This window comes from Pomacea canaliculata, linkage group LG2 (genome assembly GCF_003073045.1).
Source record: "Pomacea canaliculata isolate SZHN2017 linkage group LG2, ASM307304v1, whole genome shotgun sequence".
Classification (NCBI taxonomy): Eukaryota; Metazoa; Mollusca; class Gastropoda; order Architaenioglossa; family Ampullariidae; genus Pomacea; species Pomacea canaliculata.
The window spans coordinates 14,297,810-14,324,001 of NC_037591.1; the positions used below are offsets into that span (position 1 = coordinate 14,297,810).

At 41.5% G+C, this 26,192-nt stretch overlaps 1 protein-coding gene across 3 annotated transcripts; it reads right to left on the reverse strand.

Moving 5' to 3' along the window:
• Window positions 1-1,667: 1,667 nt before the first annotated feature.
• LOC112554809 lies at window positions 1,668-21,843 on the reverse strand. Of its 3 annotated transcripts, XR_003097329.1 has the most exons (7): window positions 20,780-21,840; window positions 18,647-18,881; window positions 11,331-11,518; window positions 9,454-9,638; window positions 7,018-7,115; window positions 5,223-6,176; window positions 1,668-1,896 (listed from the first exon to the last, which is right to left on the reverse strand). XR_003097329.1 is itself a non-coding variant. In XM_025222870.1 (5 exons), exons 1-4 carry the CDS (start codon window positions 21,253-21,255, stop codon window positions 9,455-9,457), a joined length of 1,083 nt encoding a protein of 360 aa, XP_025078655.1. In that variant the 5' UTR covers window positions 21,256-21,843; the 3' UTR covers window positions 8,405-9,387; window positions 9,418-9,454. The 3 variants fall into 3 exon arrangements, 1 of the variants encoding a protein (XP_025078655.1); XR_003097328.1 differs by lacking the exon at window positions 1,668-1,896 and having other exon boundaries at window positions 3,115-6,176; XM_025222870.1 differs by lacking the exons at window positions 1,668-1,896; window positions 5,223-6,176; window positions 7,018-7,115 and adding an exon at window positions 8,405-9,387 and having other exon boundaries at window positions 9,418-9,638; window positions 20,780-21,843.
• Window positions 21,844-26,192: the final 4,349 nt, after the last annotated feature.

Sequence of the window (26,192 nt, forward strand, 5' to 3'; positions counted from 1 at the left end):
TGTTAAGTTCATCAGCATGCAAAGTGGTGAGGCATAAAACTGCTGTGGTACATCAGCTAGACCTCAAGTAGTGTAATTTTTACATTGTCATGAACACCTTGCAGTAGAAGTTCTCCATCATACTTGACAATTTTCTTTCGTTTTGCTGCACGCAGTGTCCCAACAATAGCTTCGAAAAGGTTGGCACATTTGTCATCGTTGAAAAGAATCCCAAAGGTAACCTCCAACTTGCCATCAGGTCCTGAAATAAAATAAGACAAAAATCACCACTTGCATTATTTTAATATCACATACTGGTGACTGTAACAGTGAACAACTTTTTTAAAAAACAGCATAGTTACCAATAAACAGAGAACAAAATATATAAATATTTAAAGTAGAACATTCCTCATTGTTACAGAACTGTATACTTTTGTGGTGAACCATGCATCAAAGGAGATGAGAGGCTTAATATTTGGTTGTAGAACAAACCTAAAAAAAAAAGTCCTGATGGACTTGTATCTCCAAAGAACGTAAAGGAGTGGACTGGTCATCCCATGCAGGACCATCACTCATGACGCTGAATGGTGGGCTTTATCTGCTTTTCTTTATTTGCCAGCGGTTCTCAACCTCAACATGCTTACAAGCGGGGCGCGAAGGTCGTCATTTTTTTAAAGTTTCTTATACCGGTATAAGTGAAATTAGCTTACATTGCTGGCTAAGGGGGGCGCGCGGAGGTACTTTTGTTCGTCAGGAGGGGGCGTCACAAGTAAAAGGTTGAGAACCGTTGGTCTATGTGCTCCCCTCAACAACTGGTCAACAAAGGACGAGTGAATGGCTACATGCAACATTTTGGCACTCATGAAGCCACAGATTATGAAAGGAAAATCTTGGAATACATCAACCATTGGACCCTTGTGTATATGGATGGATCAGCTAAAGTAGCTACCAGAAATGAAAAGAATCACTATCCAATTCAGGGACAGTGGTGCAGTCATGATAGATACTCCACAAATATATAAAGTGGAGGCTTATATATGCATATCTCAGCCTGGGTGTTATGTGACAACAATGAGAAGTCATCAAGGTTTCTGATGCCAGTTTTTGAAGGTTCTCAAACAGCAAGAACCAGGAAATAAATGTTCTCACAACAGCAACCTATAACAATCTGCTGAACAGACAGTATTACAGTGGATCCCCTCCCAATGCAACCTCCCTGGAAATAGTAACATTGACATTGGTTAAGGAGGATGGAAAACTGCCCCAAAAGTCTCCGCAGGTCAGCTTTGTTGAAGTTTGAAGCCAAGACAATAATCCAGCTGGTACAGATTTCAATTTAAAATAAGTAAGAAAAAAAATCAAGAAATCATAGATTTTTATGTGTGCAAATTTTTAATACACACACACCTGGAGTTCCAAGACGCTGAATTTCTTCCTTCAAAAGTTGTATCTCATGTTCAACGTTCATTATGGTTTCTGAAACACGCACACACAGAAGCAGACCATCAATATATATATGATCTGATGCTATCAAATCACGAAAACTTTTCTCATTCAATTATAATAATTTAAAAAAAATGCCGGAGCTAATATAGAGAAGCTTACACAAAGGAGATAAAAAAAAAGTGAAAATGCATTTGAAGCAGCATGAGGCAAGGTTATTGGAACTAAGAAAATAACACTCTTACCGTCAACAGAATTACCGAACCCTTAAGCGTGATGATAAGAAGAATCTTTCACCGATGACAGGAGAAATATTGTGCAGTCCCGCCTACTCGACGACAGAACACGGAACAGCGTTAGTGTAGTTGAGAGTTGTCTACCCTGATGTGCAATGACTCACACCAGGGACAGAGGTCACAGGTCAGAGGTCCGTGAATCACATGCTGTAGCAATGGCCCATGTATGTCCATAACTCTACATCCAACAAAGAGTTTTAATCTGTGTATTAATAACATTACTCTGGATTCATTTCAAACGTCGTTCAGGCTATTCTAATTAGTCTTTCTAATTATAAACATATTTTACACACTCCAGTACTCGATCTATGCTTTCGAGTTCGTTGTATGAAATGGCGGATTATGGTGACTCAGAGGACATCAGTGCCAGGCCGGCTGGCATTGTACACATTGCAAAAGTGTTAACACTCTGTCGCAAAACTACTATAGATGTTTCAGAGCTCTCTGGATTCATACCCAATACCTTAAATTTTGCGCAGAAATATATATATGTACCAGTTCCGAAAAGGGCGTCAGCTCAGCATCTTAACAATTAAAGATCAGTGGCCTTAACATCGTGAAAGTGCTGGAGAAAATCATTAAAGCACTGATTCTAAATGTCATTAAAAGATGTCTTGACCCTTTGCAGTCTGCATAATACCATTTAGATAATGTCTAAAAATGTTTATAGTCTGTATAAACACTTTGAAATACCAGATGTCCATGCAAGACTGATATTTGCTGATTTCTCGTCGGCTATTACCATCCAACCATATCTCCTAGCTAGAAGACTCTTTGACGAATTTTTCCTTGGTCATCAGCTGGTGTCATGGATCATTCACTTTAAGGTTAACAGGTGGAGTACTTGTCAACTTTTTCCTAACTCTGTCACAACGTGCACTTGCTCATCCAAGGCAATGTTTTATTCCCGCTTTTGTTTATCAGTGTATATCAACAACTGTTGCAGTAACCACCAAGGACAATATTATGTCAAAGTCTCCGATAACACTGCACTGCTCTCTCTCTCTTCTCGGAGGGCCTGTAGACACTCATGGTGTAGCCTTAATTAAGATCAATTATTGCCTGATGCGACGCCAATTTCTTTGAACGTAATGGCAGTAAAACCAAAGGAATTGTTTTTAAATTCTGTCGGAATTCTCCACCAAGTCACATAGCTGTCATCCATAATCATCTTCGGTAGCAAACTTCGGTGGGAAACAAACTTCAGTCATTTGCATAGCAGTGTTTTGAAAGGAAAGGAACTGCTTATGCCGCTAAGCAGCTAAGGCAAAGCCGCCAGCCCTGTAAATAGATGCTGAACCTTAAATTTTACATAAATTAGTTGGATTAACTTTCTACTAGGACTCTCAACTTTTTTGTTCTGTTTCACCACAGAATAAACAATAAACACAACAAAGCTTTAGAAAAAAAATTTACTGTCTCTTTATCCAGTGACGGTAATTTGTCTACAACACCTGAGCGCAATAGGACTGTGAGAAATTTTATTGCGATGTCTATTTGTTCACAAAAAACAAGTGACAATGACAAGTGACAGTGACATTTTTTTACCCACAAAATATTACTTCAATCATTTGCATAGCAGTGTTAGTCATACTGGGAAACAATATGAACCAGTAAAATACAAAACTCTGCAGATATGTAAAATAGCGCAACACAGTCTAGGACAGTCTTGCTGCACGACAAACTGAATTTTGGCAAAAAATATGACTAGTATGGTCACCGATGATAAAATATTTTGTATGAAAAGTTCATAACAACACTATAGTATATTAAAGTAAAATTAATATATAGTCATGCACATATTCTGCATCTGCACGCACGCACACACACACAAACACACAGGTGATGTTTATCTATTATTAAAATATAGAAAACTACATTATAATCTGATGGCTGGAAGAATGAAGCATCATTTTGACATACGTTGTGGTGTCGGAATAATTGAATAAAGCAAATGCTAGAGACAAATAATTTATAAATTATGTAACAGACAGAAATCTAGCTCAGTTCTTATAATTTAAAATGAAAAAAAGAAAGAAATGACAACAGTAGAAGTATTCTGCCTGAAATTCCTTATTATTTCGAAATTAATCATTATAAATATCTGCATAACGACTGCTTTTTTAAAAGCAAAATTTCTCTAATTCGTTGTCTCCATGTCTGATGCTACCATTAAGAAAACTAGACAAATGCCTAGTGGCCTAACATTGAGTGAGGAGGGGGTGGGATAGATCGTCTGCATTTGTTTTTCAAAACAATGAATGATGCTAGGAATTTTGCCTACACGATTCCTGAAAGTCTGTTAATTTCAAACTTTTAAACTCAGCGTCAGTAAGTCATCAGAAAGATAACAGAAATATATCGCTCCGCTCAAACTCACATTCCTATTGCTGTAAGTGAAATAAAATATTTTAAAATATTTTCTTAAATTATTTAAAAAAAGCTTTATTGCTCAATATGCCATCAAATACCGTCTCTGTGACTCTAATCTTCGTTGTCCAATATAAATTAATACTGTGTCAAATATGCAGTGAGTCATTAAGAATTTTACTTACCCTGTCCGTTTCTTTAACCCAAGGAGAAAATAAGTTTCCCAAAGTGAAAATTAATTAAATAAAATCTGAGGTCAACAATGCTACATAGAAATTAACTGGGCTTGCCACCATGTCCATTGAGCATGACATGGCAACTTCCCTGGATTGAAAAAAATAACTCTCTTAGCACGACAATAAATAAATAAGATGAGATTTTAAACCTGCATTTGACGACCAGAACTTTTAAAGTAATTGTTGAATAAGCTATCATTGATGGGAAGGAGGAAGAGCATGTCATGTGGGGTGTGGGGTGCGGAGGGGAACATACCCTCTAGCACTCGTCCTGTTTGCCTTTCATCTACCCCAGTATAGAGTGGCGGAGGTGATAAGACAATAGGATAATAAATTCATTGGAGATAAACATGGGGGAAATGTTAATATATAATAATATATTGGGCCACGGTATGTAACAGCAGGCGGATTGGCGAGATAACGGGTGATGGTGATGGATTGGTGTGTGGGGAGGACAGCGGGTGTTTATTTGAACAGTGCTGAACAATCATAGCCAAACTATCTAGCATCCCTCATAAGTGGGAGTGTTGGTACATCGGCTAAACAAAGACTGAAAACCACTCATTGCAATTCAATTATCCTTTCAGATCTCACAGACACAAACTGATGCACCTTTTCAACTCAGGGAACTTATTTAGGGTTAAGTTAGACGTGGCCCCAAGTGTCACATAAACGCTCCCAGTCTTAAAACAGGGAGGGTAGTTGACATTACAGAAGTCAGGCAGCAGGTTTGTGTCTTCGAAAAGTAATGTCCTCTTATAATGATGCAAGTTAGCACCTCAAATTGAACTGGGTTTCGGTCATGCTTTACATGCAGTAGTCAACAACAGCTTTGCAAATTAAGCAAAAAAATAAAAAAAAAATTCCAAATGAAACAGACTGCAATAAAAAGTACGACCTGTGTAATGCCCTCAAGCTCTCCAGGGGAAAATTAAGAGCCTGTTTAGTTGCGGCAAGGAAGCACAGAAGTCGTGAAGTCCAGCCAGATTCTTGTCCAATTGTAACTCGTTTACAAGCTGGAGAAAACCCGATAACCTGTGAACTGTGTGTATGAGTAATTTCCCCAGCTTGTTATGTGCTCATGGCCAGCATCACTTGATGCAGGATGCTGAGGTCATTGGTGTCACAACTCTGATTACAACCGACAGGAATTCCAACAAGCACTGTAGCTAAGGCACGAGGCATGTTTGCGAGATGCGTGAGAGCTGAAACTGAGTTGAAGGAGCCTGAACGCTCCAAAAAGCTCAACAACTGCGGTCTTTATTCGTTTTTAATTCATAACAACACCACGTCTATCGAGGCTGTCTATTGCATAGATTAGTGAGCTTGGTGCAGATGAAAAGTAAGTAAATAAAAATTAGAAAAAAACAGGAAGCACCTTTATATCCACAGGAGTAGTTGGCGTCTCGTGGTCTGAGATGAAGCTGGTGATTTTGAAAAAAAAAAAAAAATAAATCAGCCTCAAAGAACATTTTCCATTTTTCACTCGCAATCTCGCATACACCACCACCATCACCGCTACCAGCACCATCACCATCACCATCACTGCTACCAGCCCCATCACAATCACTTTTGTCACCAGTCCTCAACCCTCCCACAGGTAAGCCTGCGACACTGATCCAAGGTGCATCACTCTAAACACTGTCAAGTGCTTGTAAATCCGATTGTATATGCTTGATGACATCAGGGGCGAACTGATGGAGATAAGAATCCAGATGAACTCCGATGCCCTCCCTCATTTTATTCAAATCTCCAGGATGTGTCAGAGTTCGGTAGTGATGGAGCGCAACATCCGAAATGTTGACCATGCATTTCATAAAGCCGGGCCGGAACTTTGAAGCATCATGAATATCTGAAGAAAATAAAAGGTAAACACAGTCAGCTTGTCTCGCTCAAACAACGCCAGATTTTGAATACATTAAAGGTCTAGTGGAGTGCAATTTTTTTGTGGTGACTGGGCAAAGCTCGGTGCAAGATGCTATTTTCTAAAATCTGGTTGAATGCCAACCCTGCTCTTCTACTCTCAAGATACATACCAGCAAACATCCCTCTACCCTTCTGTTCTCGAGATAGGTGAGCTACAAACATCTCCATGCACAGAAATCGGTCATATTCATGACCATATCTGCCCACAGACACCCATGATTAAGACAGGATACGGCGCCTTGACAGTGTAAACTAACCCTGCACAATCCTGATGTCTGTTATTAACTTATTTCTGAGCCTGTAGGCGGGTATTTCTTGAAAAGAATGTTGGGAAGGTAGTATTTACCAAGAGTTTGGGAAATGGTAACTACACTGAGCCTTTACCTAATCATCAGAAGAAAAAAAAATTAAACCCACTAGGCCTTTAACCGTGTGTATTATATGTCTCGGCAAGTCTCCACATGTTACGACAGCTGTTATGACAGCAGGCAGGCAGTTGAGGCAGGTAGTCGAGGTAAGCAGGTAGGCAAGGTAGGCAAGCAAGCTAGAAAGGCAAGGTAGGCAAGCAAGCAGGCAAAGAAGGTAGGCAATATAGGCAAGCAGACGCAGAAGTTCAAGGAAGGCAGGTAGGCAAAGTAAGCAGGCAGATGACGGATGGGCTGGACTGCTGCTTCACGGAGCCTCACGGTTTCGTCAAGGGATTCAGGTTTCACCCTCAGCCCATGCAACACTCACAGCACGCACACAGACGGCTTCCATGAACTCACATGTAGTCTCCACGCGTGTGGGATCCAGCGCCATCTTCTGGCGGTCCACTGTGGGGTCGGTCATCGCCGTCGTCTTCAGCAGCGTCGATAAGTTGTACCTGCGAGCGCAATCAACCAATCAATCTGTGTCTCGATTAAATACAAATAGAAATGATCAGTGCACGCACAAACACACGCAGTCTCGTGCATCTAACACAAAGTTTTGGCGAGAGGCAGGGGAGACGACGCGAGAAAATATGGTAGACGTTGAGAGACAACTTTGGGGGAAATCCTTTGTGGGGAGAGACGAAGTTGGTGAGATTGAACACAAAGGTTAATGTCGTCCTCTGACCTTTTCAGAGGGAGAGGGTGGAGTATTAGAGACCTTACTTTTCTCGAGGCCAGCTTTACGTGAGGGAGGTGACATTGCTCTCTGTCTCAACTTTTCTAACCCTCTTAGGAGTCAGTGCCCATTCCCACCAGCTGGGTCGACTAGGAGAAGTTTGCTGCGCTACACGGGTATCGAACAAACTGGCCTCTCACTTGGGACACAAACTTTCTGGTTACGACAGAAGCTGTTGTTTAGACTCATCCCTTTCTCTCTCTCTTCACCAAAGAAAATGTGAACTGATCTTCACTACGACTCTGACCCTGACATTGTGAAGTCGACGAAGAGATCGAACAGAACACTGAATAAATCCCTCCTGGCGTTAAACAAAGCAGTGGGAGGTCATAGGTTTTGTTGACAAGGGAAAGATAACGAATGGCTTGAATCCAGTGTAAATGGGTTCGCCGCCATCTGCTTCAATCTTCAAAGAGAACAAACAATAAACAAGATGGGTTTGTTGATGTTACCGTTATCTCACAGTATCAGACTTTGCACAATGTGTTCAGCACCATTTTTTTCAGACCTGTTGCAAGCGGGGATAGATTGTCTGGACTATGTCGAAATTTGAAAATATTACGAGAATGTGAAAGACGTAAACGGGAGGCGAGTGGAATACTTGCATGACGACTGACACTATGGCAGTTTTTGTCTCCTCCGTTCACTCCAAATGTCGTGCCCCCGTTGTCGAACGTGAGCTGTCAACCTGTCAAGTTAGGGAAGGGACATACAAGTATAAGCCTTTCGCCGTTTTGGTGCACCGACGCATGAATGTTTAAATCAAAGAACCGATAGATCAGAATGTTGAGATGGTATTTACAAAACCAAACACACTCATTTCAGGTCCACAATACGCGACTGCATACGTCTCTCAGCCAGCATGATCAATAAACAATCTGGGAAAGTATTTCTATGTTTTTTTGTCCATTACAGCCTGGGTAATTCAGCTGGACTATAGTTTTATTGAATACATTATCAGCACAAGCTAAGTTTGAATGGCTGAAATAATCTGTCCGCTAACTCTTTTTTTCCCAGTATCCAAACCAGCGACACACTAGCAACGGAAACGTTTACCAGCATGACATGAGAGCAGAAAACGGTTTGAATTATGCATCGCAGAAAGCATGCGCCAAGCCACACCAACTCCCTTACCCTTCAACCCTATTTATCCACATTTATTTTATCATCTAATCTCGTTACATCACCAAGGAGACGCTGTTAGTTTTGTCGGCACAGCGATGCCCTGGCAGATTGGGTGAGAATGGGGCGACTTTGTGTATGCAAGCTGCGTTTATAGTGAAGAGTATTGTGGCTTTTTTTAGGTGAGCTACGCAAGGATGATAGGGGCTCTTGCAGGCAGAGTATTTGGATGTATAGTCGTTGAAGACGTTTTAGAGGATGTGTCCGTTATCCAGGGGCTGTTGAGTTTTTGCGCCCTGTGCGAGCACGGATGTGAATTGGACTTTCAGCGTGTGTTCGCAGACCTGTCAGCCTCAAACGACAGAATGTTTATGAAATATCGTGTTGCAGACACATCAATAATTGTAAGTGAATGCTTGCATGGGTGTGTGAATAATCCCCTCAACTCTTAGTAACAGCCTGTTCACAAAATCCTGGACTTTTATCTCTAAGGTTCTGCCACACATTTTCCCTACTGATTCCCCACCTGTAGGTGGTACAGGTTAATTAGACAGGTTCTGTTCGCTTGGACCTTTGCACAGACCTGAAGGACTTTTTTTCGTACGTCGATCTCGAAGTGAAATAACTCCGATCTCTGAAGCGAGTCTGAATAAAGTTGAGTGAAAGATGTGACAAGCGGGTAAACCCTCCTAGGTCCCTTGACAATACCGCTTCTAAATCCCGCTTGGTTCCCACGTTTCCTCGCTAAGGCCCCAGATCTCAGCCCGGATGAGGTCCGTAAGGGACCCAGGATTTCTTGCCGGCTGGTTGGGTCTGTGTCTGCGGCAATGGCAGCAAATTTCGTCGTACTGTTGTTGTTGTTGTTGTTGTTGTTGTTGTTGTTGTTGTTGTTGTTGATGATGTCGGTGGCGATGTCGACCAGGGGAACTGACCTTAGGGCGAAGTCCCTGCCAGGGAAGTCCATGTCCGTGTCCGGCAACTGCAGGGGAAGAAGACGTTGATGAACTGCAGCGCCCCACACTCCAGCGAGCTGTGCAGGTGTCGCCACAGCATCGGCAGCAGCTGTCGCCCCTGGTGCGGCACAAACAACTCGTCAACGTCGCCGATGAGTACGTACCTGCAACACCGACACGCCTGCAGTCACTTTACATTTATTTGTTTACTTTTATTATCTTTGTTGCTTTTAACGAGAATTTTTTTTTCGTTTATAGATAGCGCTTTATGTCCAGCAACAAAGCAAGCCTCAAAGAGCTTTAGAAAATATTTGTTCAGGCATCAGGTGTCGCACCTTTACATGAACACACACACAAACTCTTCCAGACAAAGGAGCAAGGGTGAGAGAAAGGTTTGAGAAAAAAGTACTCAGAACAAAATCGGACGAGAGACCGTTCCGAAAGGCTAAGTTATTGCTTTTTTATGAATGACTCGTTCGAGTTTTAGGGTCAATAAAAGTCCAGAAATATTTCTTATTATGATAAACTCTGAGATCCTTTGAAGCGTGAAACTTTGTATGAGACGAGGATTTTGCCAGGAGCATTTAACTGTGGACAGTGTTGCCGGTGACAGGGTGAGATCGCGGGCGATCAAGATTGTGTGGGGTAAGTTCAAAATTGAGTTTTGAATATATAAGCTTTAGCACCTTCCCCCGTCCCACTCCATTCACTCGACATAATAAAGAATTCTTTACTCTTTGAGTCTCTTTCCCTTATTGCGAAATCAAAGCACAATAAAGGTTCTTTCTCCTTTCTTTCAACTCAGCAACGATCTGGAAAATGTTTTTATTAGTAAAGAAGCTAACACTAAGGTAAAATGAGACTTCGATGGCAGGTTCATCTGTGAGGAGCTAACATGATAGGTGCAATAGGTCTAGCAAGGATAGTGCTGAAGTCGGAGTAGAGAATCGGGAGGACCAAATGGTCCACGCTAGAGTCAAGCCAGGAGAAGACCACGTGATCACCACATGGCGAGTGAGTTACTATTATCAGAGGAAGTTCTCGATGAAGCCACAAGCCTCGTGAGAGACGGAGTGTTGAATGACTTTCACATCGCCAGAAGCTGGTCCATCGTCGACAGTGAACTCTTAACCTGGTGTTCAGAGTCGCTAAGGTCATGACACGAGGACCTGTTCTGTTGTTCACAGTGGAGATATTCGTAGAGGTGACTGGGGGAGATAATGTGGGAGGAAGTGGAGACGATGTCGCGAACGATCGACTCAACAGAGAATCTTTGTTAATCAGCAAGTTAATGTAGGTATATTGTGTCGGCATGGATGGCGGAGTTAGTTGAAATTATCGTCAGCAAGAAGTGATGTGCTCAACTCCATCCACATCACGTGCGTGTAGGGAGACATAAAGCACTGGAGTCCGACCCCGGAGGTTAAGAGAATTTTCTATTAGTTACCCCAGCTCTCAGAGATCGGCGGGTGACTAACATATCCACGGCAAATAGACTATAACAGGGTTTCTGCTAAGGCTAAATTCTTTGGGGTCCCAGGTCCAACTTTCTTCAGATTTTTAAGGGGTCCATGTTCTTCGCCCAAATTTGAAGGGGACCCCATTGACGAAATTTGAAGGGGTCCTCCGAACTTTTAATGCGTACTGTACGCAATTTTGTGCGTAAGCAGAAGCTATAACAAGTTCTAAATCGCTGCACTCCATTCTGTCATTAGAAAGTTAGGGTTAGAAGTGACAGAGATTCGATAAGAAAGGTGTTAGTAGAAAAAGAACAAGGAAACAGGACTCTAGATGATTTTATCCAAAATACTTAAAAATAATTATCAGGACAACAAAAAGACTTTAATTTCCCGTACCTGGACACGTGAAGGCTGCGATACAGACAGTCCTGCATATTGGCCAGCTGTCCGTAGTAGTGTATATGTGAGGTGTTGACAGGGAGGTTCCACTCGTACACCTCCACGAGTCCCCGCCTGCGATACAGGTCGAGGGCGCGCGACACGCTCTCACTGGCATTCAGAACGTACAATATGAAGTGGTTGACCTGCACACATGACAGCAAGGAGCAGACATTATGAAGTGGTTGACCTGCACACATTACAGCAAGGTGCAGACATTATAAAGTGGTTGACCTGCACACATTGCAGCAAGGTGCAGACATTATAAAGTGGTTGACCTGCACACATGACAGCAAGGAGCAGACATTATGAAGTGGTTGACCTGCACACATGACAGCAAGGAGCAGACATTATAAAGTGGTTGACCTGCACACATTACAGCAAGGTGCAGACATTATAAAGTGGTTGACCTGCACACATTACAGCAAGGAGCAGACATTATGAAGTGGTTGACCTGCACACATGACAGCAAGGAGCAGACATTATAAAGTGGTTGACCTGCACACATTACAGCAAGGTGCAGACATTATAAAGTGGTTGACCTGCACACATGACAGCAAGGAGCAGACATTATGAAGTGGTTGACCTGCACACATGACAGCAAGGGGCAGACATTATGAAGTAGTCGACCTCCACCATAATAGTATAATTATATAGTAGTCAACCTGAATAATTATAGAAAGGGACAAACATTGTTGACCTGACTATATTATAGCAAGTCCCACATATTGTAAAGTGGTTGACCCTCCCACATTGCAACAACAGACAGACATTATAAGGTGGTCGACCTGAACACATAGGGGGTCATAGAGAGGGACACACCTACATGCGGTCGACCTACATTAAAAAGAAAAGAAGGAAGAAGCGCTCGTGACACTCAAGGTAAGGTACAAAGTGCTGTGGACGACACCTACACCAGGGTCGACATGACAGCAACAGCTTTTACTTTTCAACCGCTGGGCAGAACTGTTTCCCAATTCATTGAGTAGCCTCCCTACGATATATATATAATGAATATAGAATCCTACAAACATCACAGTCAAAGGACAGACCTGTGTGTGTGTGACATCATGAATTAACACAAGGTTTCACCTCTCCCATCAGCTGTATAACTAGGTACATTCCTGAACCCTGTTGTTATTTTTTAAATCTCGTTTCATTCACATCGTGATGTATGTAGGGAAAGAAACACTGTTATACAGACTCCGAGTAAGTTCAGCAAAAGGAAAAAAAAAAAAACCATCAACAAATCAGCAAAAATAAATTAAAAAAAATAATGATTTTGTAGAGTGTACGATGTGAGATTGCATGTGTATTTTTTTAAAAGTTTTCTTCGATGTACAAATTTATCATTGTCTTCATCTTTGTTTTGTAACTAGCATTTGTTTTGCTGTTTATTTTTGTATCTGACCACATGTCCCGAGTATAATTGCCGACTGGGATGAACACACTCGCTCCTTGTCATTGCAAGTAGACGATTTGCAGTCAGGCGTGACTGGCGATGTGTTGTTATTATAAGACCGTGGCATAGTGTGTGCAGTATCAAGTGTTCGTGACATGCAGTGTGCAGTATAAACAAGTTCCTCTACTCAGTCTACTGTATACGAGTAACATACTTTACAAAGACCCGACTTACTCGACTTAATCAGTAACATACTTCACAAAGACTCGACCTACTAACACCTGCCCCAACCTCAACTGTGTCTTGTGAAGTGACCGCACTGCACTCGTCACAAAGACTCACAAAGACTCTGTAAATAAAAGATTCAGTCGTCAAGGGTGGGGGCAAAGGTCAAGTAATTTGCACTGATAAATATTTCCATTCGCAAAAGTCGTTCAAGTGTTTGCCTATTTCCGTCTTTTTTTGTCTTTTTACAAAGCCAAACTCGTGTGCATTGAATCGCGAAGTAGACCTACGCCTCTTGTATTCGCATGACTGCGCAGGGTATGACATCAGCTGAGCAATCAGCCGAGGGCGGTGAATGACGGCCAACTGTCGTCAGCAATTCAAATATGCCTGAAAAAGAATCTACCTGCCAGTGTACCAGATTACAATGGTCCACATTGTGGACGCCCTACAGAGTTAATACACATTGTTAATACACCTCAAACACCGACATTTTTTCTTACACCCTCGTTCCACGCAATTTTGTATCTTCTACTCTTTCATGTTAGGGATTTAAAATGGTGTAACAGTCTTTTGACGGGTCTGCTTACTACATGGGTCTGTATGCCTAATGTTTGAGGATGTAGATGTATAAGACTTTAAATATATATATACAAGGGAATGGCATCGCTGCTTTTTCTGTACCTCCGCCTTTTAACTGTCGACTTGCTCAGTGTCTGTCATCCTATGAACCTTGCCGTAGAATATTTTTAGGTTTTCATTGTATCTTTCTTTTCTGTACTTTCCTTGCTGCCATACCAACAGGATCTCACTGCACCAAGTACAGAGCCGAAGTGGAAGCCTTCATCTGCGCAGGGAACAGCAGACTCTCAGATCGTTTAACTGCCTGTTGTGCAAGCTATATACTCTAACAGCGGGGCTGAGAAATAGTAACTGCCTAATAACTACAGTGGATACCCTCCCACTGTGGCATTGAAGGCAATGTGAAGGCTGACAGAATGGCAAGACGCGGGGCTGAAGACAGACAGGACGACACATATTCAGCCTAACGGAGATAAAGACAGTCATTAAAGCTCTTCACAGACTACCCCAGCATCAGACAGCTACCACCATCAGAGCAGATGACAATTTTCCGCCAAGGCAAACAGATTAAAGCACCACCGATATCGAAGACTACGTCTGGTGTCATGCACATCGTGTTTCGGTGGCAATAAAAAGCAAAACACGGAGCATATACTACAGGAGTGTGTGCTCCTTCAGGAACTGAGGGAGGAAGTCTGGCCATTGCCGGTATCTCGCATGTAACCAGGGGGAATGACAACAACATGCCGCTAGCTGCCTATGTAGCTCTCTGCATACATATACATCGCCGCTATCTATATACATCCCTTGTCGATATCTGTCTGACTCTATGAAAGTTATTTTTGCCAAGATTGGATTGAACAGCAAACTATTTTTAAGCCGTAAGTCAAATATTTCCATTCTATTACCTGCCTTGATTCAAACAGCCCCATATAGCAGGTCATACTCTGCCTGTGGATACACACCTTTAATTAAAAATACTTTAATTATTTGTGCCCCAGCTACTGCATTATGAAGCCAGGCGTTGGCGCGACCTTTAATTAACTGCGTGGCTGAACATTGCCACTCCATCCCAACGATTTACACCTTGACATACGTCTGGCGAGTGACACATTAGAAGGTAAGAAAGGGAAAAAGAGAAAACTCAAACTCTTTTCCTGTTTAGGTCTAAAGAATGTTGTATCTACTTTGAGCGCATTGGGGAAATGAAATAAAAAAAATTACATGCAATCCATGTAAACAACAATCATCATCATCTAGAGCTTCAACACAAGTTGTTTTGGCTTTATTTATTTATTTGAGACCAGCAGTCCGGTGACAAGTGCGCTAGTGCAGGTTAGCAGTTACCTTCCCTGAACAGAAAGCAGACAGGGGAGGTATAAAGAGGCGAAATGGCAGGGAGAGGGCTCCTCCTTCTGCCTGCCGAGTCCTAGACACAACAAGCCACTCACAGTTCACTGTTCCTACAGCTGGTAAGCTATGGGACCCCTGCCTCCATTTGAGAACAATAACGGCAACAGCGGCACCGCTGTCCTCACTACTAACCCTGGAGTAGCACGCTTGGATAGAATCGTAAGGGTTTGCAACTCGTCAATAAGGTCTCCACCCCTCCCTCTACCTCCCACGAAGCACGTTTTTGGCGGAGACCATAGGAAAGATCGACTACAGGAAAAATAAATGACTTACTCTTTCTTAAGGAGGTGGGGGTAAGGGTTGGGTAGAGTTTGTCACCACCTGTTTCGTTCGGCTTCAAGAAAGACTCCCAGTCAATATTAGAGGCTTTATTATTATTATTATTATTATTTTGTAATCTTTAACATTGATTCTTTTTAAATCCTCCTCCTACAGCAGCAGCCAATTTTAACAAATATATTCAAAGTAGTACCTCTACATACGAGTTTAATCCGTTCCCGAACCGAGCTCGATTAAAAAAAAATCCTATATTAAAACTATTTTTTCCATATAAAATAAAGGAAATAGGATTAATGAGTTCCAACAGCTTGCTGCGCTAATCGGGTATTGAACCCGCGCTCTCTCAGTTCGGACGCCAGAGCTTTAACCACTCGGGTATTCGCTTCCCCGACCCGTTAAAAATCGATCCGTCTACCCGATGCATTTTCGAGGTGACCAAGCAAACACGGTACCCGGAGAAGCACTGGCCATTGTGCTCAGGAATGAACAAGATTGTGTCCTCATCCATTGGTGGCTGTTAATCGCAAAGCTGTGTTTCCAGGATATGTTGATTTTTGTGCATCACCCACACAACCTTAAATTTCGCCAATGAACAGAAAATTTCAAAGCAGTCTTTCAAATTTAATTCATTTGATGGGCAATGTCCGTGTTCAAGCAGTTCCTGTAGTCCCTGGCATATTTTGGTATCGTGTAACTTGTTCAATGTATTATTACTATATCTGTTTGCTGGTTACCTTGTACATTTTGTGTCACCACACAGAATCATGTCATGCGCATGAAATTTTACTGTACTGTAGTTATTGTATTAAAATGTTAGTGTGCTTGTGCTTATAGCCACCATAGAAATAAAATTAAATAAAACTGAATAAAATTAAATGTTGGTTAATCGCAAATAGGATTATATAACGAAACTTGTTTTGTTGTTTACAGAAAGCAAACTATGATGGAACTTTTGTAGTTTTCTGCAGGATACGTGGCAGAAAGAAAGAAAAATGACAGTTTGTGTCAATCAAACACTAGCAAAATCAATACAACAAATGGTATTATCGATCTCGCTACATCTCTACCTAGTTGTAAGTTTACTTTCGTGTGGTAAAGATACTGAGACTCCGCTAACTGTGGACTCAGCTGTTGAATGTAAAACTAACTCTTTAGAGGTTTTGCCAAGGAAAGCCAGCAAGTTACAGAAAAAGTTTTCATATGAAGAATAATTAGAGGCTGAGGATCAGCGCATGCGCGACGAGTAAAGATAATGAGCATCTCCATGGAAACGTCGTCTTCTGAGGAAAGGTCAGCGCCACGCCTAGAACCGCTGATACAACTAGGGCCAGACACGGCTCCCCTAAAATTTGACGAGAATTTTAATTTCTAGCCAATGTGAGATTATGGCAGATTATGAATGTTCAACATGTCTTCTGTCCTCTCTTGGCCTCGACGCCGATATTATATTCCTGGCGTTTTAGAGATTTAAATTAGCACTCACCATTATCACAGATCATTATGTATTTTTACTATTACCAGTCTACATCCAACAAATATTTTTAAAGGGTAACATTACATTAAAATTAGACGCTTAGGTCTGTTTATAATTCTCTTGTCTAACATTACTATTTTTTTATTATTTTGATAGTGCATGTTTACTTTTATTTAACAAACATACTTTTGACTACTTATTTCAATCTAATTTTAAACTATTATTTTATATTTTTCTTACTTTTAAATTAGAGCCAATTGAAAATTAAAGGCTAGTATGTACCCATATCCTATTTTATTGTATATTTGAGTTGTTTGATGTTTCATTGCATTTACTTTTATGTTACATTTATTATTTATTACTTTATATTTTGTTTAATTCTAATTTTCATGTTTATGTTTTATTCAGTAATAACATATATATATATTATTTGCTTTTGGTGTGCTTGTATAAAATTTTAAAACAGTAATAAAAAACAAAAAGCTTGAAGTTTTAAATTTATTTTGCCTAAACTCTAAAAAGGTGCGCATCAAACGACTCCTTCACGTCATTATTTGTGTATTTTTATGAATTATTTATAATTTATTAAACTCTTGTTTAATTGACTCTGTACATGGCTTTGCTGTTATCTTGTTTTTACTTGTTATCATGGTCATTAACAACAGATTTACTGGTTGCCGTCGACTGCCTACCAGAAACATGCCACAGCACACTAAGACAAATGTTTGCAGCACAGTTCCTTGCTGTGTCTAGGTGTTGGTGTTCACCACACCACGCACCTGTAGAGGATGACCCCTGACCTACTCGCACAAATCTTGCCAACATGTCCCGGATAAAAAATTGTAATAAGTGCTGTCACTCTCCTTGTCACACCTTGCCACATGCATCATGGCATACACTATGGCGAACGTTGCCAAGAATCTCCGAGGACCTTAGTTGTCAAGCGAGAATAAGTTGCAGCTCTCGGCAGAGTGGGGATATCAAAGGCACGAGTCTTATCTCCTCAAGTGTAAAATGATGCCCAGACCTTATGGCTATTGTTTATTGCTATCTTATCCCAGGACATCTGTGCCAACTCTTTGACAGCAAGGGTGCAGCAGTATCACGGGGTGAACAAGACTTTATAATTATGCTTGCACTAGAAAGCATGCCATTGATTTCTTCTGTCCCAGGGCAACAACATCTGACCCTCGCCTTGTTCCTCCGACCCCAGGACCAACGGTTCATTCCACCAACGTACCTTATCAAAGCTGGCGTAGCTTCAAGTTTCGTCACGTGTAACTTTAGTCTGGACCTTATTTAGAAACAAACAAACAAACAAACAAACAAACAAACAAACAAACAAACAAACAAACAAACAAACAAACAAACACTACAATATCGCCATCACCATGATCATCAATACTACATTAACGGCATACCTCCACGCCACACTCTCCTATGTTCATCTGCTGAACTCCATTTTCTTTCCGTTCAATGGGATTGTATTAAACATTTCTGTTCAGCCTCCAACGTATTCGACTTATCGAGAACAACAGCTGCCGATCGTCTGTCGCAACCAATACATAGCAAAAACTGTGCAGCTGACTCTTTTTACAGATGGCCAGAAGAACGTGAAGGGGAGGACTGGTAGTCCCTCTTAGGACCTGCTTACCGTCGCTCAATACAGACCTCAATGGCGGCTTTGTTAGCTGCCTCGTCGACCCATGTGCCTTTCCCCCTAACGATCGGGAACAGTCAAGGGACCAAATAATGAAGTAATGAATGCTAATTAGGATTACCTGTGTACAACAGGGTGTCACGATTTTACACACACATACACACTCAAGGAGACAGGGTAGCGGAGAGAGGGAGGGAGAGAAGTCCGAGAGGTGAGAGGATGACATCATCAAAACTGACCCCAAACTTCTGGCTGAAGGCGAACATTTCTAGCAGCGAGGTGACATGGGAGAAGTTGGAGTGCAGTGCCGGGATGCAGCGCGTGATGCCGTAACGCAGCGGGTTGCCGCTCCTGGTCCATCCGACGGGCAGCAAGTTGAGCGGAGCACGCGATGAACCCTCGACTACAATGGACACGGCTTGCGGCGGTGCTGCGTCCAGCGACACTGGACAGTGGAGAAAGGCCCCTCGATACCTGCAGAACAAGCAGAAGAAGATATGCATGATGATGACAACGACAACAACGAAGCAAGAAGATACAGTTGGTGACCTTATGTTACCTCAAACTAATTAAATATCACGGCCAGTAGAGTTGATTAAATGAATAGCACGGGGAATTAATGAGTTGCGGTGACGATTGGTTCTGAATACAGACATCGTGTACCTCCAGCCAGACAGCTAGAGTGAGAACTCACTTGCCAACACATGATCAGAAAAAGGATACGGGATGCCTTGCTAAGGATTTTCTGAGTCCATCTGCCTGGTTCCGGCGATCTTTGAGCAGATGTTAACAAGTGAGACAAGACTTTTCTTGTATTAGGAAGAGGATGGGGACCAAGAGATGAAAGAAAAAGTGATGAGACTTTCAACGAAGGACTGACAATAAGTGAAGACGACAGAGCTGACAGAGAAAGATCCGAATTTCCGTAGGAGGTACAGACGTTGTCGGCTCATACGGAGGATCATGTCAGTGTTGATGTCCCTGGTTATGGAAGATATTACCTAGATATTTATAAGTCGACTATCTCGATGACATCATCATGGATAATACTGATTTGTTTGCCTCAGGCTTGTTCATCCGAAAGTCAAAGATAATTTACTTAGTCTCGGAAGCAGCCAAGACAAGGAAGTATTAGTCAGACAAGCGAACAGTCAGGAAGAGTGGAGCTGTCAACATGTTCATTGTTATACAGAAGTGACAGCAATGGAGTGTCATCAACACATTTTATAGGAAAGCTTCTATATAGTGCTTCTACAACTGTTAGTGTAAAATATGAACAGTAGTCGAGACAAGTATCATCCTTGAGAAACCTGTACAGGTGACAACAGAATCTGAGAGAAGACCGTTAATAGAAACTCTCTGCTTCTTGTTTGTTATAAAGTCCAGGATCCAGATTGTCTGCTAACAGGTGAGGCTGCAGTGTTAAACATGGCATGAGCTCCAGGTTTCTCTCGATGTTTGTACATAGTATTTAGTGTAAACAGCTTAGGCGCTAATCCAGGTTGTACAGGTATTCTCAATCAGATTCAAGTATATTGCTGACCAATACACGAAGCATGTGCGGTCTCCGGCTTGCTAGCTCTGGGAGCAAATACTTCATACTTCATTTCTCTCTCACAACACATGAGGACTTTAATGAATGGCAGTGGTGTATAAGATGACCAGTTACCTCCCATCGTTTATTATCGATGCAGGTATTGTATTAGATTCTGAAATTTCATAGGTATTTGTATTTGACCACATTGCGTGCGCGTGCACGTCTTTGGAGTTTAATATTTCTCCACGACTTCCGTGCTTGACTACGATCAAGCCATTGTAAGCGGATCAAGTTATAGTGTCAAGAAGGCATTAATATATCAAGCCCACGAACATGACAGCTTAGCCTAATCATCCTTAACCGTACAAAGTCTTAAATCTCATTAAATCGGTAAAGGAACATGTTGACTAAAGTTTCACGTTTGTCTCAAAACCTGGATTGATTACTATCACCATTACACACGAGATCGAGTGTTCGACAACATTTGTACGGTTAAGAAGGACCTTCAGAAGGCTCTGAAGGCGATCTAACGCTAGAAAATGTTCTATTTACAGTATAATAAAAATTAATAAAATTACAAGCAGTTAATAGTAGTTATTCTGGAAGACTAATTATAGTTTTGTTTTGGAGTCAAGTTACAAGAAATCCTTGTGTTCGCGGTCGGTTACACAGGTGAGCCAGGATTGTTCTGGCAAGAAACAGATGAAAACAAAACTGACATAAAACTCTACAGAAACAAAATAGAAAACAAAAACAAAAACAAACAAACAAACAAACAAACAAACAAACAAACAAACAAACAAGCAAACCAACCAACCAACAAACAAAAACTTACTTATACTTCCAGTCTGGTTCCGGAATATACTGAAGCTGCTCTATTCGACGACTCATATAAGGTTGCTCGTTGCCTCCGGACGGAAATTTGGCATAGTACAGACAGGTGAGATTATGGTCTGTCAGATGGTCAACAATGATGGCGATGACTCGCAACACAGGCGGCGACCGAAGGTCGTCCAGGTACGCAGAGTACACGTAGGTGTCGAGTGAGTCCCCAACAGGCTGCCACCGGTAGTCCGAGAATCTCGATGATCTCTCAGTCGCACCATCAGACTTCGGCCGCAAGCCCTTCACAAAAGCTGGGGCTCCTGGAAACTTTTCAATCTGGAATAAGGGCAATGTGGGCTCCAGGATCTTGCTGAATAACCCACTTTCTTGATAGCTGACCGTGTGCAGCAACACCAGCGAAAAAGTTACAACCGCAGCGGAGACGATTATCAAGAGCTTGTACACTCGTAGCTGCAGTCGCTTCATGGTGAGCACCCGACCGCTCGACACGACCTTTGGGTGTGTATGCTCGCGCGGGTGAGTGTGTGTGGGTGGATGTTAATGTGTGTATGTACGTGTCTATTGAAGAGTGTATGTATGTGTGTTGTGGAGGCCGTCACGGTCTGATAGTCAGTACCTTTGCTCTGTTCCGCCTTACTCACCCATTGTTGGATTAGCCAGGCACGCAAAGGTCTCTTTGCTCCCCCTGCATGAAAGAAAAAAAAAAAGAAATGAAAGAGAAAGCTGGTACCACTCTTTCAAACACTCAAGAAATGAATCCGACCTTGGTATCCGGTGTGCTCTCAGGCATCTTGTGTCGGTGTAAGTGCCTTCCTACACAGGCCAAGACCCCGAAGGCTGCGCGACTTTCATAAACGAGGGCGCAGCGTGGCTCCACCATTGCGTCAAGTGCTGCCGTCAACGCCAAGGCGGTGTTACAGCCACGCAGCAGCGCCACCTCCACCTTCACAGCGCTGGGTGTGCTGCCCTCCTTCCTCTCTCACTCCCTCCCTCACTCACACACAAAAGCGACACATATTCTCGCTCTCTCTCTCTCTGTGTTTCTGTGACTTCGACCCGAAAACACCCGAGTGACCTCGAGTCAGTCTCCGAGCAGCGGACAAAGAAGTCTAAAACTTAATTTTTATCGCTCTCGATTTCTCTCTCTCTCTTCGTGCACGCGTGTGTGTGTGATGATAGCCTGCTCGTGAGCTTTCCTGTAGCGATGTCCTTATTAAAGCCGGATGCCAGAAACAGATCAGGTTTTATACACTGATTTATCTACACGTACGCGTACAGAAGATGCTTGCAGCAGTTAGATAATCACATTAGCGGAAGAATGAAAATAACTGAGACATTATTCTCCATGACAACGCCATTTTTAGTTTCTGAAGCTGCAGACGACCAAACCAATAGTAATGTAATTACTCTTCCGAGTCTGCAAATCTAGAAAGAAAGAAAGGACGATCAAAGAAGAAAGTATTAAGATAAAAAATAAGAAGGATAGGAATGAAGGCAGTGGGTCAGAATGTTGGGGGTAAAAAAAAAACAAGAAAATAAACAAGCAATAAAGGGAAAACATTCGTGAAAGAATGAAGAAATGAAAATTTGAATAATACACAGTTATTTGATGTATGAGGAAGATCAATACACAGTGGCATATGTGGGCATCGTAGTATCGTGTACCCTTCTCCTCCTTCCCCTTCCCCTTCCCTCACCTACTGAATTTTTTAAACCACTGATTTCGCCGATACTCTCACTCCACACGCAACGAGCTGTGTCCCTCGGAGGCTGAGAGGTCGAGATGATCCCGAACTTCATTTCTACATGGTGCACGTGTTTCCCTTTGGATGCGTGACAGATCTTCGTGTCAGTATTTCTCCTCACCTGCGGTCGTCCACATATATTTATTTGTAAGATATATTTGAGCCATTATTTCCCACTGATTGAAGCTGTTTTCCACTCTCTCTCTCTCTTCGTTGATGCTTTTCACTAATTATACTTCTGCTGTTGACTGTAAAGTGATCGGCCAAACTTCTCTTTATCTTACTAACTCTTGGTTATGACAGCTGTTTCCCCTAATATGTCTCCTCTGTTTAATTTCGGCTCGTGGCTAAAGCTTTTGTTGTTCATCGATTGTGATTGTCGCGAATTACTGTAATGAGTATAGCGCGATGAGCTAGCCTGTTGGCTGGGATAATGCGCTATACAAGTTAATTCACGGACAAAAGTTTTTCTTCGGATCAGGTTCTATTTGTGTGTGTGTGGGTGTGACCTTCTATATAAATACAGCGACATGTGCGCTGTGAACATTTTACCTGAAAATCCCTGACAATAGTAAAACAATTTAATGAATGACATTATAAATAATAAAATATACGGTCAATCGTGAGTAGACGAATAAATTATAAAGATTAGCGAGGTATGCTGTTTGACACGACAACCCTCACTCTGTCCCAGTATATATTAGCATATCAAGCAGACCTTGATATAAAAGTTCGTTGCCACCGTTTTTTTTTTTTTTAAAATACTCCTGTGGTAACTTTATCTTCCTCGAAAGTGTGCAGCGCAGTCGATAATTGCTCGTCTAAAGTAGGTCTTACACCTGGAAGGATTTATGTAACTTACCATCGACTGAACAAGCCCTTTGTCTGTATTTGATACGGGGGATCCTTGCATAGTCCTCACGGAGTGAAAGAGCTGCGCACCCTTTGTGAAAATACACCTTTTTCTAGTCACGTGATCTGTGACTTGCTCTTGCGGGACCTTGACGAGTGCACGGAAAATGCTAATTAGACAGCTGGGTTTTCACCAGTGGTTTCTCAACTTCTGCTGAACGATCGACTCATTAAATACAACGAACTGCTGCAAATGAGTAGATGAGTGCTTTTCGTGTAAGGTGGCGCCATCAACTAGGACATTAATGTGACGGCGAAACTACCAAAGAACATTCCAGCATGTGCAGACAGCGAAACTAAAAATAGAAAAAGAAATAAATAAGACAAAAAAAAATGTATAAATGTTTTATAAACTATTTGATATGAAGGTGATGGATGTACAGTGGTCTTACTTGTCAACATGCAGACGGGTGGGGATGGGAGAACCAAGCCCTGTGCGAGGTCAAAGATTCAGCTTAAAATTAAGTCTGTGTTGAAACATGAAACATAAACCCAATCTTGAGAGATTTAAATAGCTCGGGTTTTTTTTTAAAGGAAAAACATTGTAGCTATGGATAAAGACTAAAGAAATAAGTAGAATGCTGTTCATGCAACCATTCGTGGCTTCAGACAAAACTTTAGTGTTCTTGTTACACGCAAAGTCTTCTGCAGATGTTGGGTGGGTGAACCGGGAAATTTATTGTTCTGAATATTTACAGGAATCGATTTGCTAATGCGGGTAGCAGGCAAATTTAAATCTCTTGATTGAGTGTTCATGGTCCCAAGTAAACATTCTTTCAATTTACAGCCAAGCGCAAAGTCATTGACTTTTTTTAGTGAACTATTCTTTCTTTCGCTTGTGACCTATTTCTTCGTTTAATGTTTGTTGTTGGTCATTCTAGTAAGTTTTAACCAACAGCTAATACATCTAATGATTGAATTCAAAATTATTATGTATCGGCACAGTTCATCTTAGACTAAGGTACACCCATCTACACTAAGGACTTTTGTAAAGGCAGAAAGAGAAACTGAGTCACTGTCTAGCCCCTAGAGATCATACTGTAACACTGGTTGGACGTGTGTATGCCAGACAATTTTTAAAAACACTCCCAGACTAGTATTATTGTATACTCTAAAATTTTGAGTAGTAGATAAGGACTTTATTACCTCTATTTCCCAAGTCTCAACAAGCAGCAGAACAACTTAGCTTTGTTGTAAACAAGATTCCAAGATATTTGTATACATCAACAACGGGCATACCAACTCCTTGGTAAGACCAACCTTCTCTTTCCCTTGCACAAAACAATATATAGCTTCTAAGTTTACTTAAAAATCCAGATTAGATGAAGCAAGTTATTTATCTGATGTAGTAAACCAGTGGTTTTTCAGGTCAAAAATGTTGAAGTGAACGTCAATGTAAACCCTGACATCAGTTGCTGACCTCTTTGTCTGTATAGGAATGTTTGTACGGCATGTATCTTGAGAAGCGAATGAGGATATTCACCCAGATTTTGTGGCTTTGCTCGGTCTCTTTTTTTCTCTTTTTAAATTTTGAACTAAAGTAGGCCTTTGTAAACCAGACTATCTGTTCCTCGTCTAGTTGCCCTCTGCTCGGGTTACTGTACAGTGCTTCCTACTATAAATAACGTAACCTCCCCGTTGTGGGCTTCCATCTTGAGAAACATGTCTTTCCTTATGATTCATGATTTACATAATAATGTCCACAGGCAAATAAAATGTAAGAAAAAGCGACGTGAATCAATATCCCCCAGTTATGATCGAATGATAACCTTGTCCTTGCACATCGCAAATGACTAAGCTCAAGGGAGCCATGAGGTGAGGTGGGGTATATATATTTTAGCTAGGATCACGCAAGGGCTGATTCAAATATTCTTGGCAGGAACTGTGAACTAGTCATGCGAAGACCTCTTTTCTATTCATGACATAATCCAATTTTTAATTCTAAATACGTGTTTGGTTTCTTAACAGGTTTCCATATTTTTTTTAAAATTAAAAATCATCGCAGTTTCAGAGAAATTAAATCCGCCATAAATATTTTCTGCATCTGTTTTTGCTTTTCTCAAAATAAAGAAAGTGAATAATAAAATTAATATGTGCATTTTCGAATAAATGCAAAGATGAAGTGACAGAAAATGAACCACACAACTCTAAACATTTTCCTGTTTTTTAGTGTTGTGCTGACATATCGACTACTTCGCTAGGAACGAGGACTTGACAAGGTGTTTACTTCGAGAGAAAAAAAGAGAGAAAGGGTTGTCAGCCTTCAGCAGCTCAGAGCCAAGGTCCTCTGTGTTAAAACAGATGTCAGTTGACACATAAAAAGCAAATATCCAAATTTTAGACGGACTTTGTTTTTCAAACTACAACTGAGCATTGAGGATGGAGAAGGAGGTCAAAGACCTAGATGAGAAAGGAAGAACAATGGCAGTGCAAAAATAGATGACAATTCATTAATTTAAACCCCAACCCTAATCCTGAACCCAGCATGTCGTAAAGCAGACCTGAACACCTGAAAACTTTTTTACTACTCATTTTCAGTAGTCAGAGGGGAACGAGTTTTGGAGCAAGTGTAGATGAAATATCTCAGATAAGTCTCTAACTGGAACAAGACTGAAAAAGAGATTGTGTATACATTATTTTTAGGTCGGCGTGCTTGAGTGATGGATGTATTCTTAAATAACTGTTACCGTATGAGCATATGTTGTCTGCTCTATATTTTTAAGTACATGTATTGTATTTTATGTG